This window comes from Vicia villosa, linkage group LG4 (assembly GCF_029867415.1).
Source record: "Vicia villosa cultivar HV-30 ecotype Madison, WI linkage group LG4, Vvil1.0, whole genome shotgun sequence".
Taxonomy (NCBI): Eukaryota; Viridiplantae; Streptophyta; class Magnoliopsida; order Fabales; family Fabaceae; genus Vicia; species Vicia villosa.
The window spans coordinates 120,907,220-120,925,366 of record NC_081183.1 but is presented as its reverse complement, the minus strand read 5'-3'; the positions used below and the strand labels follow the sequence as shown (position 1 = coordinate 120,925,366).

Genomic DNA, 18,147 nt, shown 5'->3' with positions numbered 1-18,147 from the left:
ATAAGGAGATTGAATCTCATAGTAAAAATAAAAATTGTATATTGAAATACTCCTACTTATAGGACCAATTAATTAATGGACTAATAATTAATATTATAATTAGTCATTATATAGTACGTATTATAGTTTTGTTTTTTCTTTAAATAATCATTATATATATTTCTCTTATGTAACGACATTAATAGTTAATTCAATGAAATTGGAATGCTAACGACATCATAACTCATTGAAGAAAAAAATTTGTTCTTTTTCTTCTGCCGGATGATAATTCTTTGCTACAAAGTCGCATCTGGATTCTACTATCTCAAAGCTCAAATTTACAAGAGATTAGCTCCTAATGACCCTAGTCTCAACAGATCTCACACTCCTAGAGTTGGTAAGTTAATTACACTAGAATGATGAATGCTAGAGGTTCGAGACGAACGGTTTCAGGGTAAAATATCACGCAACAATGTTCAAAAGTTCACGGAATCAAAGCAAGAAAAAAATGTTCTTCAAGCTGTATTTGAGAGAGAGATTTTGTATGAATGACAGAATTCAAAATGGTTTTAAAAAACCTATGAGAGTTATGTGTGTGTATGAGAGTTAATGAAAGGAAAAAAAAAAAGAAAAAAAAAAGTTAAAAGACCTTTTTTTTTTTTTAAGCAAGTATTTGTTGATAAAAGAGAATCCAAGTTCTCAACTGAACTTACAAAAAACAGACAAGGACGAAAAACAAAACACCCCGAAGAAAAATTATCCACCAATTACAACTTACGGTAAAAAAAGCATGGGGTCTTTGCTAAAACTATAAAAATTACAATTGGTTTGGCTAATTTTTCCTATGACTAACCATTTCCAAGCCAAGGTCTTTGAGTTCCACACTATATCGTTGACATTCCACATATCATTTCTAAACACTATTCCATCCTAACCAGCCAAATGTTCCAGCAATTTGCCATCAACAAAACCCCTTCTATTCCTTTCCTTACTTTCCTGAGCTTGCAAAAACCATACCACTTCATAAAGCTCTCCTTAAGACTTTCAAACTTATCCACCTCCCAGCCTATTCAATCCGCCATATCCTTCCAGACCAAAGAAGCGACGACGCAATCCAATAATAGATGCTCAATTGATTCGGCAAATAACCCGCAGAAAAATCATTGAAGGGAAGATGTTATACCTCTAATCTCCAGCGCTACTCGAGTCAGAATTCTATTAATGAAACATCTCCAAGGAAACGCCTTCACCTTCATTGGAACATACATTTTCCAAATAAGTTTGAGAGCTTTGTTGTTTCTTTCCTTAGGACCGCAAGAAATATGCACTGCATTGATGATGCTGTAACAATTGGACACCGAAAAATCCCCGTTGTTATCAAACGCCCAGCTGACAGTATCCTTACACGCAGCGGAAACAGCGACTGAAGAAGGGCCAGCCTAGTGCATAACCGCTACATTGCTGGTAGAGGGGTCTGCAGCCAGAACAGAAACAGTTTGAGCTTCAATTCCTGCAAAGACTTGATGATATCGAGACAGCAAGAAATTAAGACTGCTGAGCGAAAGTTCCAGGATCTGTTCCACACGAGCTCTATGCGGTATGCCGAAGTCCGACCATTTCCAAACGCTAAAAGACCCTTATGATTTGATTTAAGGAATGGGAGAATGATTTGAATCAAGAACAGAGAATCCATATTTTATATTGATTATTCAAGTCATGATTCTTCTCATGTGACTCGAGTTAAAGAATTATGTGGTTCAAATCACATAACTAAGGACCTGTTTGTTTTGGCTTTTTTTAAAAATGATTTTTATAGTGTTACATAATTGTGTGAAAATTTTTTTACAAAGAAACTTTTTTTAAAAGCTTCAAATGAAAATTATGTTTGAATATTAATTCTTAAAATATGATTTTAAGTATTTCATCTATTTATGGAAAAAAAATTGGATATCAAAATTTCAAAAAATCACTTAATTTTAAAGCTATTTCAAATAGATTTTCATAAAAATCATTTTTGAAATACAACTTTTTTTAAAAAATTGCGATTTTGACTAAATTTTGGTCATTAATAATTTATGTTTTTGTTATAGGATGTCAAAATTAGTGTTTCATTTTAAAAAAAACGAATATAAAAAAACTTTTAATATTTTGAAAAACGATTTTGAATAATATATTTTCAAAAATAAAATAAAAAATCTATTTTTTAAAAGCTGAAACAAACTGGCCTTAATGTGAACACAAAACCTGATACTTCATCCACAATTAGAAGAAAGCTTTTTGATCATTCGAATCAAGAACTACTATGATTTAAATTAGATTTTTCTGTTATTCAAATCACACTTATATATGCAATTCATATTCTATTAAAATGAGACAAAGTTTATATCTTATGTGACCGAATTTTAATTATTTTTAATAGGATTATCTTTTTTTTAAGTCAGATGTTATGACAGCATATTTTTAAAAATTTACTTAAAAAAATTTACACCAATGACCAGTCGAAGTCGAAGACCCAATTAATCAAACCCAACTCACCTCAAATCTATTTAATTTGACCCAAAATATAAATCAATTCATATTTTATTCACTAACTATATCAGAGTAGATCATTAGATTTTAAGTGCCTCATATTTTATTCACTAACAAAACAACATCATTTCAATACGGCTTTAATTGGCTTAATAATGAATAACTTTTAACTAATTATTGCATTGAGACTAGAAGATTGATGGTGATAGTAAATAATAAAAATAATTGACACTAGAAGATTGATAAAGATAGTAAATAATAAAAATAATTATATTAAAATAGTCCTACTTATAGCAACAATTAACTTCTTGACTAATAATTATATTATAATTAGTCATTATATAGTATTAGACTTTTGTTGTTCTTCTAAATAAGCATTATTTGTTAATTGAGTTGAATTGGGATGCACACGACATCATAACGTATTTGCATTAGTTAATTGAATATTAGCTCTTATAAAAGAAAAACAAGGGTTGCTGATTAATTCAAACCACAACCAATCAAACCGACAAAAGCCAATTAATTTCCTTCTCATATTCAACTGATTTTTCGGTTGATATTATTCGCCCTGAAATAGAATTCCACTTTATTTTGGCCTTTGCCAATAAGGAGTATAACGAAGATGGGAAAAGCAACGGAAATTTCATAGAAACTTGGAATGAGGTTTACTTCGGTCCAGAAAAAGTGAAAAAATTGAAGGAAAATTTTCCAAATGTAAAGGTCATAATTAGCATTGGAGGTCGTGGTGTTGAAACTCCATTCGATCCTGCTGAGGGAAGTATATCGACTAGAAATGTTGTACATTCACTCAAAGTGCTCATCGGAAAATATAAAAGTGTTAGCGGTAACATAATTGATGGCATTGACATCAATTATGAAACTATCAAAACTAATAATGACCTATTTGTTAAAGGCATAGGGCAAGTTATAATCAAACTCAGGAATGATGATAACCTAAATATTGATGTGATGTCTGTTGTGAAAAACAATGTCAAGAACAAAATATAATAGGGAATTAGGGAAGATAAGAAGAACACAAGGAATTGGTTATAACTGATATTCTTTTACTTTCTCTTAAAACAAGATTACAAGTTTACAAGAATAACAAATAACCTCTCTCACCCTAAATTAGGATTTGCAGCTTAGCAATGATGAGAGACTAGTATGTTATTTATAATAAAACCTAATATACTAACTAATAGGCTTTTTCCACAAGGCCCATTACACAAGCCAACTTAATAAATAAGCTAACTTAACAAATTAAGGTTTAAACACTAAAACCTAATTTAACATGCTAACAACCCTAGCATCTTAGACACAAGCATGTGAACAACCTTCGGCTTCATGCTTAATCCCGTCGAACCAAGAAGCTACCCTTCGACCATACTAGAGTTCGATCCAATATCTCACAAATCTCCACCTTAGACCTAACTCTACAACATCAAGGGAACAAACTAGCTTTCTTCATGCAGCTTTATCAACTGCATACAGTGGAAAAACTTGCAACTCGACAATGTCTTTGTGATCATATCAGCAGCATTGTTCTCAGTCGAAACCTTCAGCACTTGGGCTTCTCCACTGTAATACGGTGAACTAACTTTTTGAAAGAAATGTCGCGCTAAGCAAGAGTCGCCACCGACTTTTATTTTATCCAAATTATCAGAAAGGCTAAAAGAACAGGAAAAACCTTTTAAATAAAAACTGAGTTCGGGGGGTAATTTATGCAAAGGGGAGGTGTAAGGCACCCTTTGCATCCATGGTTTTCCATGGGCTCTTAATTGCTTTGCTCTTTTGAAAGAAAAAGTGTAGAAAATAAATAAGACTTTAGCTTGTAAATAGGCGTAGCTTTTTGAAAGTTTTTGAGAAAAGGGTAGAAAAAGATTTAAGCCAGAGCAAGGCAATTAGGAGCAATTACCTGGTTAGATGAAAAATGTTCTTTTTAGCCTTTCAGGGCTATCCCTGCCATAGGAGGGCAAGGAAGTCCTTTGATTTGGAGGTTGAAGGGTCGTCGAGTCATCGTTCGCCATAACACTGTCCCATGCCATAGAGAGGCAGGTAGTCTAAGGGAAGGATCAGAATAGCCATCTTCGTTAGGCAACCAGAGGATACCTCAGCACTTCGTAGGCAACTTCGAGGGACGAGGTCATATTTGGGGAATCGAAGGTAGCATCATTAGGGACTTATGACCTTGAGAATGAACTGAGGGCAACATTGCTGAGGTATCATCGTATTCGAGGGACAAGGCTATTCTGCAAAAAACACAAGGCAACAGGCAACAGGCAATAAGAGAGGTACCATAAAAGGTGCGTGGGTGCAACAATCACGTGATTAATTCAGAAATTATCTTATAATTAGTTATTCTAAGTTTAATTCAGGGTTGTCACTCCCTAGGATTACTAACCACGCAATAATATAATATCACAGTTTAAGTGCCTTCAAGGCCACACAATACAACCTCGAAGCAGATACAATATTATGGGGAAGGGGAAAAATAAACCAGTGGACCAGCAGTGCAATAGGTTTGACATAAATAATAATTAAAGAAAGTAAATCAGATAGGTTTTAGGGTTACCGACTATTGAGCTTTGACGGTTGGCTAACCCTGAAAATTGGGAAAAGAGAAAACATTACAAAGGGGTGAGTGCATTATCAATTCATTGACAGTTAAGGCTAACCCTAATTTGATAAAGAAAAGAAGGCAAAGAAAATTAAAAATGAATATGAAACAGGACTTAGCTTTTGATCTGATATGGTTCGTAGTCGGAGGTAGCCTCGGGGTTAACCCTGAAAAATTGGCAAAGCAAAGGCAGACCAGAAAAGGAAGTGAGTGTAGGCGGAGTTCATTATATTTGAAGGCAAACCCTAATTTTAAATAAAATAATAAATATTTAAATAAGGATTAAATCGGGACTTAGCTTCGTAATAGGCGAGGCGTATAGTCGGAAGAAACCCTGTTGCTAACCCTGAAAAAATGCACAAAGAAATATTTTTTCAGTGTATGGCTAATTCTCGCAAACCCTGATTCGGGCGTAAAGTAAATAAAATATCAGATTTAATTAATTATTGGTTTTTAACCTAATTAATTAAATCGATCAAAAATAAAATTTCGATTTTTAAAATGCCAAGACTTATTTTTTATTAATTAATCAAAATTAATTTGCTAATTAAAACAATTTAAACAAATTAAACTATTTTAAAAAATAAAATCGAATAATCGATGATTGAAATTAAATAAAAAAAAGTTTGTTAAGATAAAAAAAAAGTTTTTTAGAGTTTGTAAAAAAAAGAAAATTTTTTATATAAAATTTATATATATAAATAAAATAAAAAAGGTTTTATGTAATTAAAAAGAAAAAATATTAGAAAACTTAGCGTGTGATCTGGTGTGGCGCATCAGGAGGGGAGCATGATGGGCCAGCGTCCTTGGCGCGTGGGATCTGAAACGGTGGAAATCAACTGGTTGAGAAGATGAGAACATTGTACTCATGTGTGGACGCGATACACCTGATCCTTTTTTTAAAAAATTATGCGCGCCACTTCGTCCAGCCAATAGAATGATGACACGCAGTCATCTTCTCCAAACGAACCCCCTGCAAATCCTTTTTACAACGCTTTTTCCATGGTAGCTGTAAAAGCTCGCTTCTACTACACCTGTGATATCAAATAACATCCAAAACACAACAAAAATATTTCGCGACTACGCTATTGCGATCATCCAGATGCCACGAGTTCCATGGTGTCCATGAATTGACCTAATTTTACGTTAATCATGAAGCCCTAATTCAAGAACTACAAACCCTAACATGGTAATCCAAGGAAAACGTACATGAAAACGCAATTAAACATCCAGAATTAATCAGAACATCACGATATACACGAACACACATTCAAAATTCAATTAGAATGCATGGAATGTTGTAATTGAGTGAATACGAATTTGATGAAACCTTGAGGGATTGAAGGTGTCTCCGGATGTATCAAGGCTTGCCAAGGATTGAGAAACGCTCAGTGATACTCTGGGAATGCGTTGGAATCTTTGAATCCTCTTGAACCAGCCTAAATCTCCAAGAGCAACTTCAATTTTCTTTGAGATTTGTGTGCTCGGGTTAGGTCTTTTTGAAGCTGCCAAAATGTCAACTAGGGGTCTAAATTTGTACACTACTTATAGTAGTATGAATTAGGTTAATAAAATAAGAAAGAATCTCATTGAATCATATATTTGTAACCTTGGAAATTCGATTGGAAATTATCTTTAAATCTTTCTATATAAGCACAATTTCAATCTCTTTTCCATTCAATTTTGTCTTGCACGAATTTTATTGATTTAGAGGAATATATTGTTTGATTTCTTGACTTAAAATCAAAGCAAAATCATATCTTTTATTAACTTATTATTTTATATAATTAAATTATGATTTAAATGAAAAAAACCATAAAATAATCAATAAAAATAATAAAAAATAGTGAGATATATTTTTGGGACGTGCATGGGCTTAATATGAAGATTGGATGAAAAGAATATAGGCCCATTTAGAAATATTTGAAGTTTTGGACCTTTTCTCTTCACACATGCCCTTGGAAATAGGTGAATTTGTACACCTTACCATTTCCTCATACTTCAACATTTTTCCAAGTTCTTGGACTTTTTAGAAACCTTAAAGAGTCCTCTAACCAATGTTTTTGGTCCCATGTCAAAATAATTTTCCATGCTCCTTGTGTGCTCTTTTGGAAAAGATGACTTTTGGTTGACTTTTGAAAAGGACCTATAATGTTTTGATTCATATCTCTCAAATGAAGCATTTTTAGACTTGGCATGTGAGATACAATTTTGTAGAGAATTCAATTTCCTTCAAAATGAGCTTTGGATGGAAAATTTCTGATGTTCCATGTAGGAGTTATGGCTGGTCAAAGTTCAGTTGATTTTTCCTATGGAAAACCCTAATTTAGAAACTTTTGGAATTGTTGATTTCTGATCTTTCCTTAATGAACCATGATCAATTCTTGATCAAATGGTGAATGATAATTCAATATGAGGATGTTGACAAAAAATCAGGAGTTTTGACTGTACTTTGACCACAGTTGACTTTTAGGTCAAATCAGTCGACTGTTGACTTTCTGAGCAATTGAGTGATCAATCTTTTGAATTGAGACCTGAAATTTGTCATGGAGGTAATGTGGGGTATCATGGAGCCTTTGGTTCATTGATTTTCCCTCAGAACAACAAAACCCTAATTCTTTGAGTCTTGTTTAGGAGAGAGTATCTTTGAGCTTTGTACCTTGATTTGAATTTGAACAAGAGAAATAGTATGGGCAAATTTTGGGGTATGACATCCACGCTCGATTACTCCTCTAACGAAATGAAGCCTCGCATCAATGTTCTTAGTTCGCTCATGATAGGCTGAATTCTTCGACAGGTGTATTGCACTTTGACTATCACATTTAACAGTGATACATTTACCTTGAAGTTTCATCTCCTTAGCAAAACCTTCAAGCCACAATGCTTCTTTCACAACTTCAGTTGGGGCAATATACTCCGCTTCAGTGGTTGATAGAGCAATAACCTTCTGAAGTATTACTTTCCAACTAATTGCCGTGTCAAACATGGTGAAAACATATCCAGAAATAGAATTTCTAGAATCCATACAACCTGCATAATATGAGTTGACATATCCTTCGATTACTGCTTTACTATCTTCACCCAAGGCTCCACCATAAATTAGGACTCTGTTCAGAGACCCATTAATGTACCTTAAAATCCACTTCAATGCTTGCCAGTAGGCCTTTCCAGGATTCGCCATGTACCTGCTTACAAGACTTACTGCATATGCTATGTCGGGTCTAGTACAGACCATAGCATACATCAATGAACCAACTATATTAGCATATGGGATGCTATTCATATAGGCTCTTTCGACATCAGTACTGGGACACTGATCAATACTCAGCTTGAATTGAGGGTTTGTTGGAGTCACAACTGCCTTCGAATTTGACATACCAAACTTTCCGAGAATCTTTCATAGATATGCCTCTTGAGACAAGCATAACTTCCGCTTCTTTCTATCTCTTCGAATGACAATTCCAAGAATCCTGGAAGTAGCTCCCAGATCCTTCATATCGAACTTCTTATTGAGTTCAGCCTTCACCCTCGTCACATCTTCAACATTGTTGCTTGCTATGAGAATATCATCCACATAAAGCAACAAAATAACAAATGAATTACCAGGTCGAAATCTGAAGTAAACGCAGTGGTAAAACTGACTTCTATTGAAACTTATGCGTGCCATGAACTTGTCGAATCTCCTATTCCACTGTCGAGGAGATTGTTTCAGTCCATATAAAGATCTCTCTAGGTTGCACACATAATCTTCCTTCCCCTTTTCGATATACCCTTCAGGTTGCCTCATCAGGATTGTTTCATCTAGACCACCATACAAGAACGCAGTCTTCACATCCATTTGTTCTAGTTCAAGGTCGAACTGTGCCACCATGTCAAGCAACATTCGGATGGACCTATGCTTCACAACAGGAGAAAACACATCATTGAAGTCGACACCTTCTTTCTGAGTGAAACCCCTTGCGATCAACCTTGCCTTGTATCTTTTTTACGTCACTCCTTCAATTCCTTCCTTAACTTTGAAAATCCATTTACAACTGACTAACCTGGCTCCAACAGGTTTCTTGATCAGTTCCCAAGTGTGGTTATCATGAAGAGATTTCATCTCATCATCCATGGCCTTCATCCATTCAGTTTTATTTCGACTCCTCATAACTTCATTATAATCTCTAAGTTCATCATCAAGAACGTCATTGGCAGAGATTAATGCATAAGCTATAAGATTTGCTTACCCAAGTCTTCGAGGTGGCTTGATGACTCTTCTTGACCTATCTCTTGACAATAGGTAGTCATCGACAGTTTCCTCAACTTCCTCAGCATCTTCTGCTTCTTCTTTGACTTCATCAGGGATATGCAATTCAGCATCAGCTTGCTTCACCTCAACAGGAATCTCTACCTGTTCCAGCTCTTCTGCACTTCGACCATCATCATCATTAGTTTTCTTAAAAGCCATCTCAGCTTTATTGAAAACTACATCTCAACTGGTGATACACCTCCTTTGACTTTGCTCTAGTCACCATAGCCTATAAGCTTTGACTCTTTCAGGATATCCCATGAACATGCATTTCAGAATTATGTGTGCTTGTCATACGACTTAATTATAAGAATCATTTGTTTTCCTTTTTTTGGTTCAAACAATACTTGTTTTTCTTTTCATACAAAATGTACATCATTGATTCAAATATGATCGTTTGATCCAATCGTTTACTTCTCTGATGCCGAATTTCCCATTCAAGGTAACGCGTCCTTGTTCTTTTTTGTTATAGATTTGTCTCTTATTTATTTCTTTTTGCATTTATGTTTATGTTTTCCTATGAGAAACAATAAAAATAAGTGAGTTTGGTATAAATTCTGGTTTGTCTTATTGTTTGAATGATTTTAGTTTATGTTGTTACTTGAGAGTGATTTTTGAATTTTGATTTGCATTTACTGGTTATTAATTTTGGGTGAGTTGCCTCTCCGTATTATTCTTAAACTTGAAATTCATTAGGGAAGTGACAAGGAATTCAATATGAGTACTATGTATCAGTTTTTTTTATTGAAATAAATGTATCAATTTTGTTAACGTATAGAATTCTAATAGGGAGGTGAATTAATTAAATGGTGATTATATTTCAATTATGCATTGATATTCAAAACGGTTTATTAAAACAACATTATATTCACTAAATATATGTAGCTTTAATACTCATAAATTAATTAATTACAACTACTTAATTTTTTTAAATTAAATAAAATATTATTAATCACTTATAATAATATTTTGATTTTTTTAACAAATTAATAAAATGTAAATAATAATAATAATAATAATTGAGGTAATAATATCTAAAAGTGTGTATCTTAAAAATATAACCCAATGTTTAAATCAATATATTATAAAATTATATATAACTTAAATATATATATGTATTTTAAATATTCTAAAGTTATATAAGTTGACTGAAAATAAATTAATATTAAAACAAATTAAAGTCATTTGCTCCTTTGAATGCCAACTTTCCAAGGAAACTGAATATAGAATTGTATAAAATATTTATTATTATTATAATTATTTTAAATATTGATATATGAATATTATATTTTTTCTATTATTACTAATTTATAAAATAAAAAAATAGTTTATAATATCAATGATAATAGGAGTTATATATATTAAGATTAACATATATTCAAAATAAGTATTTAAAATTTTAGGATTAGTTATATTAGTTATAGTTATAATTATTATGTTTATTATTATTATTATGATTATTATTATTATTATTATTATTATTATTATTATTATTACTATTTTAATTTTTATTATTTTGGTAAATGGGGTTTTATTAATTGGTAGAATTTTGTAAGGATGACACATAAGCATGAGGCTATATGAGATGACAAAATATAAATATGTGTGTAATAAGATGACCAAACAGAGATAATGAAATAGATATTTATAAAGAATAAAAAAATATTAATATAAATATGAATTAATATATATGTATATATATTTGGAAGTTACAAAATATTAATTAATATAAATATGAATTATTATAATTATATAAATATGATTGACGAAGGATACTCCACTTTTTTTTTGAAATAATACTCCACCGTTTTAACAAAATTTATTTAGTAATAAAGAAAATTAATTTGGAGTTAGTGTGGAAAAGTTGAAAAAAGAGTAACTATAAAACTGATCAAATGTCGATTTCTAATATGAGGGAATCAATTAATGCTGGTTGAATTTTGTTTTAATAAAATTCATAATTGTAGCATTTGTTATAATCCACCGTTTTTGTTTTATTTAGATTATACTCCACCGTTTAAAAAAATATATATGCACAATATTATAAATAAAATTAATAACAATTATTTGATTTTTTCTTGGAATAATATGTAACGATTGGTTGTCATTACATTTATTATAATTAATTCAAAATTTATAGTATTGAGTCCACCGTATAAAAAAATATATGCTCAACTATTATGCCTAAAATTAATAATAATAAGTTAGTTTTTTTTCTTTTAATAATATGTACTGATTGGTTGTCATTACATTTATTATAGTTAATTCAAAAATTATAATATTAATTAATTAATTAACGAAAAAATAAATGAAATAAGTAAGATTTTTAATATTTGGATACAATATTAAAAATGTACTAATATTAGAATTAGATCTTTTTATAAAAGTAATTAATTACTGATTGAAAAAAGAATGAAATAAGTAAGGTTTAGATATAAAAAAATTGATTTTTAATACTCATAATTTTTTTATTTCATTTTTATACCAATGATTAACTAAATTACTTACAACCATTTTATTTTATAATTTAAATAAAATATTATTAATCATTTATAACAATAGTTTGAATTTTTTTAAAATTAATAAAATATGAACTTATATTAAATTTATTTTTATTTTAAATCTGAAAGAAATTAAATAATAAGGACTTTTAATTTTTTGTTACAAATTACATACAAATTACATACAATCATTTTATTTTTTAATTTAAATAAAATATTATTAATCATTTATACCAATAGTTTGAATTTTTTTAACAACATTAATAAAATATAAACATATAAAAATTTATTTTTATTTTTGAATCTAAAAAATATTAAATAATAAGCATTAGGATTAGGTTTGTGTCTAGGGTTGTCATGATGACAACCTTAGATTTATATTAAGGAGATTATTATTATTATTATTAATTTTATTATTATTATTATTATTATTATTATTATTATTATTATTTTTATCTCTTACTATTATTAGTTAAACATTATGTTATTATACATTATTTATATAATTATTATTATTAATAGTTATATTTAATATAATATCAATTAATAAAAGTTAGAATTAGGGGATTGTATAAATTATATTACTTATATAAATAAAGTAATTTTATATAAATAATTTTAAAACATAATTTTATAAGTATAAAAAAATGAATTCTTAAACTATATTAATATAAAAATTTCTATTAAATATTATATATTACATATTTATATAATTATTATTAATATTTGTGGTTGAATATTATATTATATTATTATGATGAATATTATATTTATTTATTTTTAATATAGGGTTAAATTAGTAAAAGTAAAAATTAAGATTTTTATTTAGATTTACTGTCAAGGTGGCATGTGGCTAATTTTATTTAAAGATACTACCAAGGTGACATGTGGCTAGGGTTGTCATCATGACAACCTTGGATATATATATATATTAAGATTTAGATAAGATATGGTTTTTTCTCACTATAAATAAACTAAACATTCGATTTTAGTCCCTAAAAAATTTTCTTGTATGCATATAGTTTTAGTCTCTGTTATTTTCTAAAATTTTAAAAACGGTTTAATTACTCTTTAATTTCTAAATTTTTGAATATTTTTCTTATACATATTTAGAATACTGCAAAATATTTATCTACCAAATTTTAGAATTTTTTAAAATGAATAGAATTAAAAATGAATTTTTTAAATTTCAAAAAACAATGATAAAAGTAATAAAAATTTCGACTTTAAAATCAAATATTTTGTTTTTTTTTCAAAAAACTTTTTAAAATGTTCTAAACATGTCTGCAAGAAATCCATTTAAAAATACGCATTGGTTTAACAGTGAGGATAAAAACTATGTGCATAATAATTTTATAGGGACCAAAACATGTCATTTGTTTTTATATGGAAAAAATTCTATTTTATAGGAACCAACATATTTAACCCTTATATTTAATTGTAACTTTGTTATGAATATACACTATTTGGAGCGACTTCTAATTTTTTGTCTTTCGACATTGATTCTTTTTCAAATACCTTGAAGTCAAAGTTGGAGATAGTCCAAGAAAATTATCTATGTGAAAATATTTAATCAATCACTTGAAATCTAAATTGGTCGTGTGGAAAGGAAGGTATCTTACTATGGTGGGTCGTGTGGTGTTGATTAATTCGGTGATAACGCAATTTAAATATACACATTTTCCTTTTACAAAGCTCCTTCCAAAGTAATTACTTATGGCAAGGTTGTAAGAATAGACGCACGATTCATTGGGTTAGTTGGAAAACCGCTTGCTATCCTCGGGAGAAAGATGGGCTCGTGTGTTGAGACTTTGAGTATGGCCTTGTTGAATAAGTGGAAATGATGGATCATTATAGAGCAGGAGGCAGTTTGGACCAGTATTTTGAGAAGAGGATATGTCAATCCTGTTATAAAAGTTCTTGTTGGTGACATAAGTGTGTTGAACTGTAATGATTCGATTTGGTGGTGAGATTTGATCCTGTCCGATAAAGTTGTTGCTACCAATGGTAATCGTTTTGCAGGTGCGGCTTTATGTAAGTTGAAAAATGGCAGGGGACTTCGTTTTGGCATTCAAAATGTTAGGGCAACCAACTATTGAAGGAAGCTTTTCCTGAAGCATATGAGATTGTGAAAAATAAATATTGTTGTATGGCTGAACACTACAGGAAAAAAGGCCTCCTGCCACGCCCAGAAAACCGAGGCTATATGCAAAATAACCGTGGCGTAACGCTGAGGCCACGGTTTGGCCACGGAAATCCAACTGTGGAGTATACGGCCGTGGCCTAAAGTAAAGTCCACGGTTTTTTGGTATAGACCATGCCTTTTTTACAACCGTGGCTTTTTTAGGCCAGGGTTTAGGTAGCTTGATTAAGGCCGCGGTTTGTACTTGCCATGACTTAAAAACTGTGGCTATATGGTAAAGCCACGGTTTCATTTTAACATTTACGACACAGTATTAGTTCAAGATATAGCCACGGTTTGGTTATGACCACCTATTTAAAACCGTTGTTATATGTTATGCATTCTAAACCATTTATCTAGCCACGGTTTATTTCTGTATCATTATATATATATATATATATATATATATATATATATGTATGTGTGTGTGTGTGTGTGTGTAAATATATATATCAATATAAAATTAACAATAACCATAACACAGTTTAAGCATTAGCAAATAACCATAACACATATTTATATGCATTAAACTTTTTTACCAGTATATATAACGGAAGTTAGTTACACATATATATGAATAAAAAATGTGGGGCATTTCAAGCTAACATATTAGAAACATGAAACCAGCAAGATAAAGCCTAGCTATTTTCAAGTGCTATTCAATCTTAGCATAAAAACCATAGATTTATGGTATGGAACAAGCCTAATTACTTATGTATGTATCAGGAGGACACAAGACCTATTATTTTCTTCATTGCCAAATATATCTCATCTCCTAAGATGCAAGGTATCAAGAGTGAGCTTGTAGGATCATCCTTTAAAGCTTCACTTGATATCTGTTGAAACTGCAAATGCCAATGAAAAAGAATAGTTGATATAAAAAAATGTTATTTATAAAATAGGTACTAAACTAAACTGCAAAGCACCTGTTGTAACAAATAGTAATCAATGTCAATCAGCCATGTGGCCTTGTTGTTTCAATCTTTGTGCCACCTGTATGTTGATCAAGAAAACTATCCTAAGAATTGAGTAAATAAAAAGTGCTTACCCTAACAATTTCTTCATATGTCTCATCATCAATTTCAATAGTGGTAACAATTTCTTCAACATCACCAAGAATCATATTAAGATGCTGATCATAAGCCTCCAAATCGAAGATCAAATTGAAAAATAGCTACTAAAAATGTGTAATAAGAAACGAGAGATAAAAAGAAAAAGAATAAATTACATGAAGCTTGCCACGAAGCTCTCTGTCAGAATGGAGTTTGACATAGATACGTTCATCGAGACTGAGTCGTATGAGATCCAAAGGCTCCTTCACTAGTAGCAATGTCTGTGTGCTGCTGTCAACAACACTTACACAACAATGTTCCCTTAACATCAAACTGTTCAAAGGAATGAAATTAAGCATGCACATTTACTAAGTCAATTCACTTTTTTGTTCAGAATTAAATTTACTAAGTCAACTCCCTAACAAACAGCCTTGTTCAGAATTAAATTTACTAAGTCAACTGAAAGTTCTACTTTATTCCTTGGTGCCAACCAATGCCTCGACTAAGAATAGAAGGTGGTAATGGTGTTACACTTGCATACCTATATACAGCAAACTGAATCAATCAGTCTTAAGGACATGCCAAAAACACCAATACCGAAAAACAATGCTACGCTACCAAACAGCCTTGAGTAGAAAAACAAAAATAGATATAACAAACCAATTACATGCTGTCTATACTGCTAAACAGAAACTCAAAAGAAAATGAACCATTGGCTGATATGAACTATCTGCGGAAACGGTGGTGTTTGAATTGAAGTACACATGCAGAATTCCATGTTCAAATGTACACATGATTGCAGAATTCTATGCTGGAAATATAAACAGTTGTTAGAAATTAAATGAACAATATGTACCATATCACTATCATTCAACATACTCTTAAAGTTAAGATGGATAATAATGACTTTTTTAATTGCAAGCGAAAACCCAAAGATTTTTATAGGGAAACCTTACGCATTGATAATTGTAGATCCAACCTTACACAACAAATCATGTAGGGTGAAGGTTAACTACCCAGTAGAGCATATACATGTGATAACAAACAAACTCAGAAGCATACATACACCGTTGATCAGATGTTGTAGTCATTTGCATAGTCATTTGCATAGTCTCCGTTGATCTGGTCAGGCGACCAAGCAATGGCCTTCACAGCAGTAGTGTGCTCCGTAAGTCTCAAAGTGGGTGTGTAAGAGTGCTGATTCCATACCAATAGCTGCTCATATAATAATTAAACATGACATTGAAACCATTATATTCTACTACAATTTTTCTTTCTATTCCTTCAGCTGCTGTTCTCTGAAATGGTAAACAAACAATTTATAGTGAAAGTTGTTGGAAGCAAGAGAGAGAAACCATTATAGAGGCATCTAAAACTATTGAAATCAAAAGATCAACTACTGATATCCAATCACGCTCTCCATGGATTTCATACTTTTCATGTAAGGCATCTAAAACTACTGATATCAAAAGATCAACCATTTCGTCTCCATTCTTTCCTATGCTGACTCTTGTATTAAACTCCAAATCAAAGTAAAGGTGGCATGGTAAACCCTGGGAGCAAAGAAACTTTTAAGACTTGAATAAACACGCATAAGGCACTCAGATCGATCACATCACACAATGTAACTAGTACCTACAATATAAGTTTTCCAATGAAACCAGTGAACATTAAACACAAAATTATTACCTCTTGAATCACTTCATAATGATGACGGAATTTGGAAGGCATGTTTCTACCAGCAGCCTGAATTTAACAATAAAAAACAAAAAAACCATATTTCCTATCAGTCTACATTGAAAAACAACATCCTAAATACAAAACCAGAGTTCACATGAAAAAGGGTTAGGTATTAACCTTGCTTCTAGCTGAAAGAACTGAACTAAATGTCCTGACATTTATCTTAGATCTTTCTCTTAACTTTCTTCCTTTAAGAGGTTGTTTCTCTTTCACTTCAGCATGTTTCTGAGCTTGTTCCATCTTTTTCGCAGCAACAAAGTTTCCATTGACAACACCAGGCACTAATATCTACAACATCATTCAAATTCCATCAAAACAGATTAAAAAATACAGCCTTTCAAGAAAATACCATCAAAATATAACAAAACAAACTTAATAACAGATTAAAAACACACCTTGTTCTTCTCTGCTGCTTGAGCAATAGCAACTAATTGATTCATACAACAAAACAAAAATATAAACATGAGTTAACAATAATTTAGTAATTAAATAATTTAACTTTAATAAAAAATATAAAAACAGAACCTTGTGATGCGCTTAGGCTCATTAGCATGAGGATCTGCAGGATTAATCACAAGATTTCCAATATTTGCAACAACAACAATTAGCAACATTGAAAAACAAAATCCTACTCTCAGAATAAGCCACTTGGCAGCATGACAAGAACTCTTCAAAAAGATAGAGTTTTCTTATATTATAGATTAAGTTTTTTCTACAAGAAAATGCATAAACTAATCTTTGGATGTGGTGAGGACAAGCGACAAGGAAAACTCTACATTAAAAAAATTTAACACAAATGCGTACCCTGAAAATAATTATGATATTTGATATAAAATTGTTTTTAAAGTGTAATGATATTTTATTTTATATGTTAATTTACGTGGTTATGACATTTTATGTTTTTTTAATATATTACAATTATTAATATTATAGAATTTTTGTTTAATATTATATAAACAATAATAATCTTGAAAAAAGTTGGTTTCGGACCGGTTAAATACCTAACTGACTAAAACGTAATCCATCTAAAATCTACTCCGGTCGACCCAAAGTATAAATCAATTCACATGCTACAAATAAGGTATACTTTATGATCTCCATTTTTTACTACACTTACGTTGAATCTTGGATTGACTTGAACGGTTGAGTGCTAACCATACAGGACCAACTCGCGTTAATGTAAAGGAGATCAAAGTCACAATTCAAAATCATCAGTTTTCTAACTACATCAATTTTTGGTTCTCGAACGTAACAAT

General features: G+C 30.9%; 2 protein-coding genes across 2 annotated transcripts; one reads left to right on the top strand and one right to left on the bottom strand.

Annotated features, from left to right (window-relative positions):
- The first annotated feature begins 261 nt into the window (after positions 1-261).
- Positions 262-3,516, top strand: LOC131597754 (chitinase 2-like). The gene is made up of 2 exons (XM_058870430.1): positions 262-376; positions 3,086-3,516. The coding sequence occupies exons 1-2, from the start codon at positions 262-264 to the stop codon at positions 3,514-3,516; spliced, it is 546 nt and encodes a 181-aa protein (XP_058726413.1).
- Positions 3,517-14,693: 11,177 nt separating this feature from the next.
- Positions 14,694-17,437, bottom strand: LOC131599578 (uncharacterized). The gene is made up of 5 exons (XM_058871880.1): positions 17,287-17,437; positions 17,009-17,179; positions 16,841-16,897; positions 15,328-16,449; positions 14,694-15,092 (listed from the first exon to the last, which is right to left on the bottom strand). Exons 1-4 carry the CDS (start codon positions 17,353-17,355, stop codon positions 16,327-16,329), a joined length of 420 nt encoding a protein of 139 aa, XP_058727863.1. The 5' UTR covers positions 17,356-17,437; the 3' UTR covers positions 14,694-15,092; positions 15,328-16,326.
- Positions 17,438-18,147: the final 710 nt, after the last annotated feature.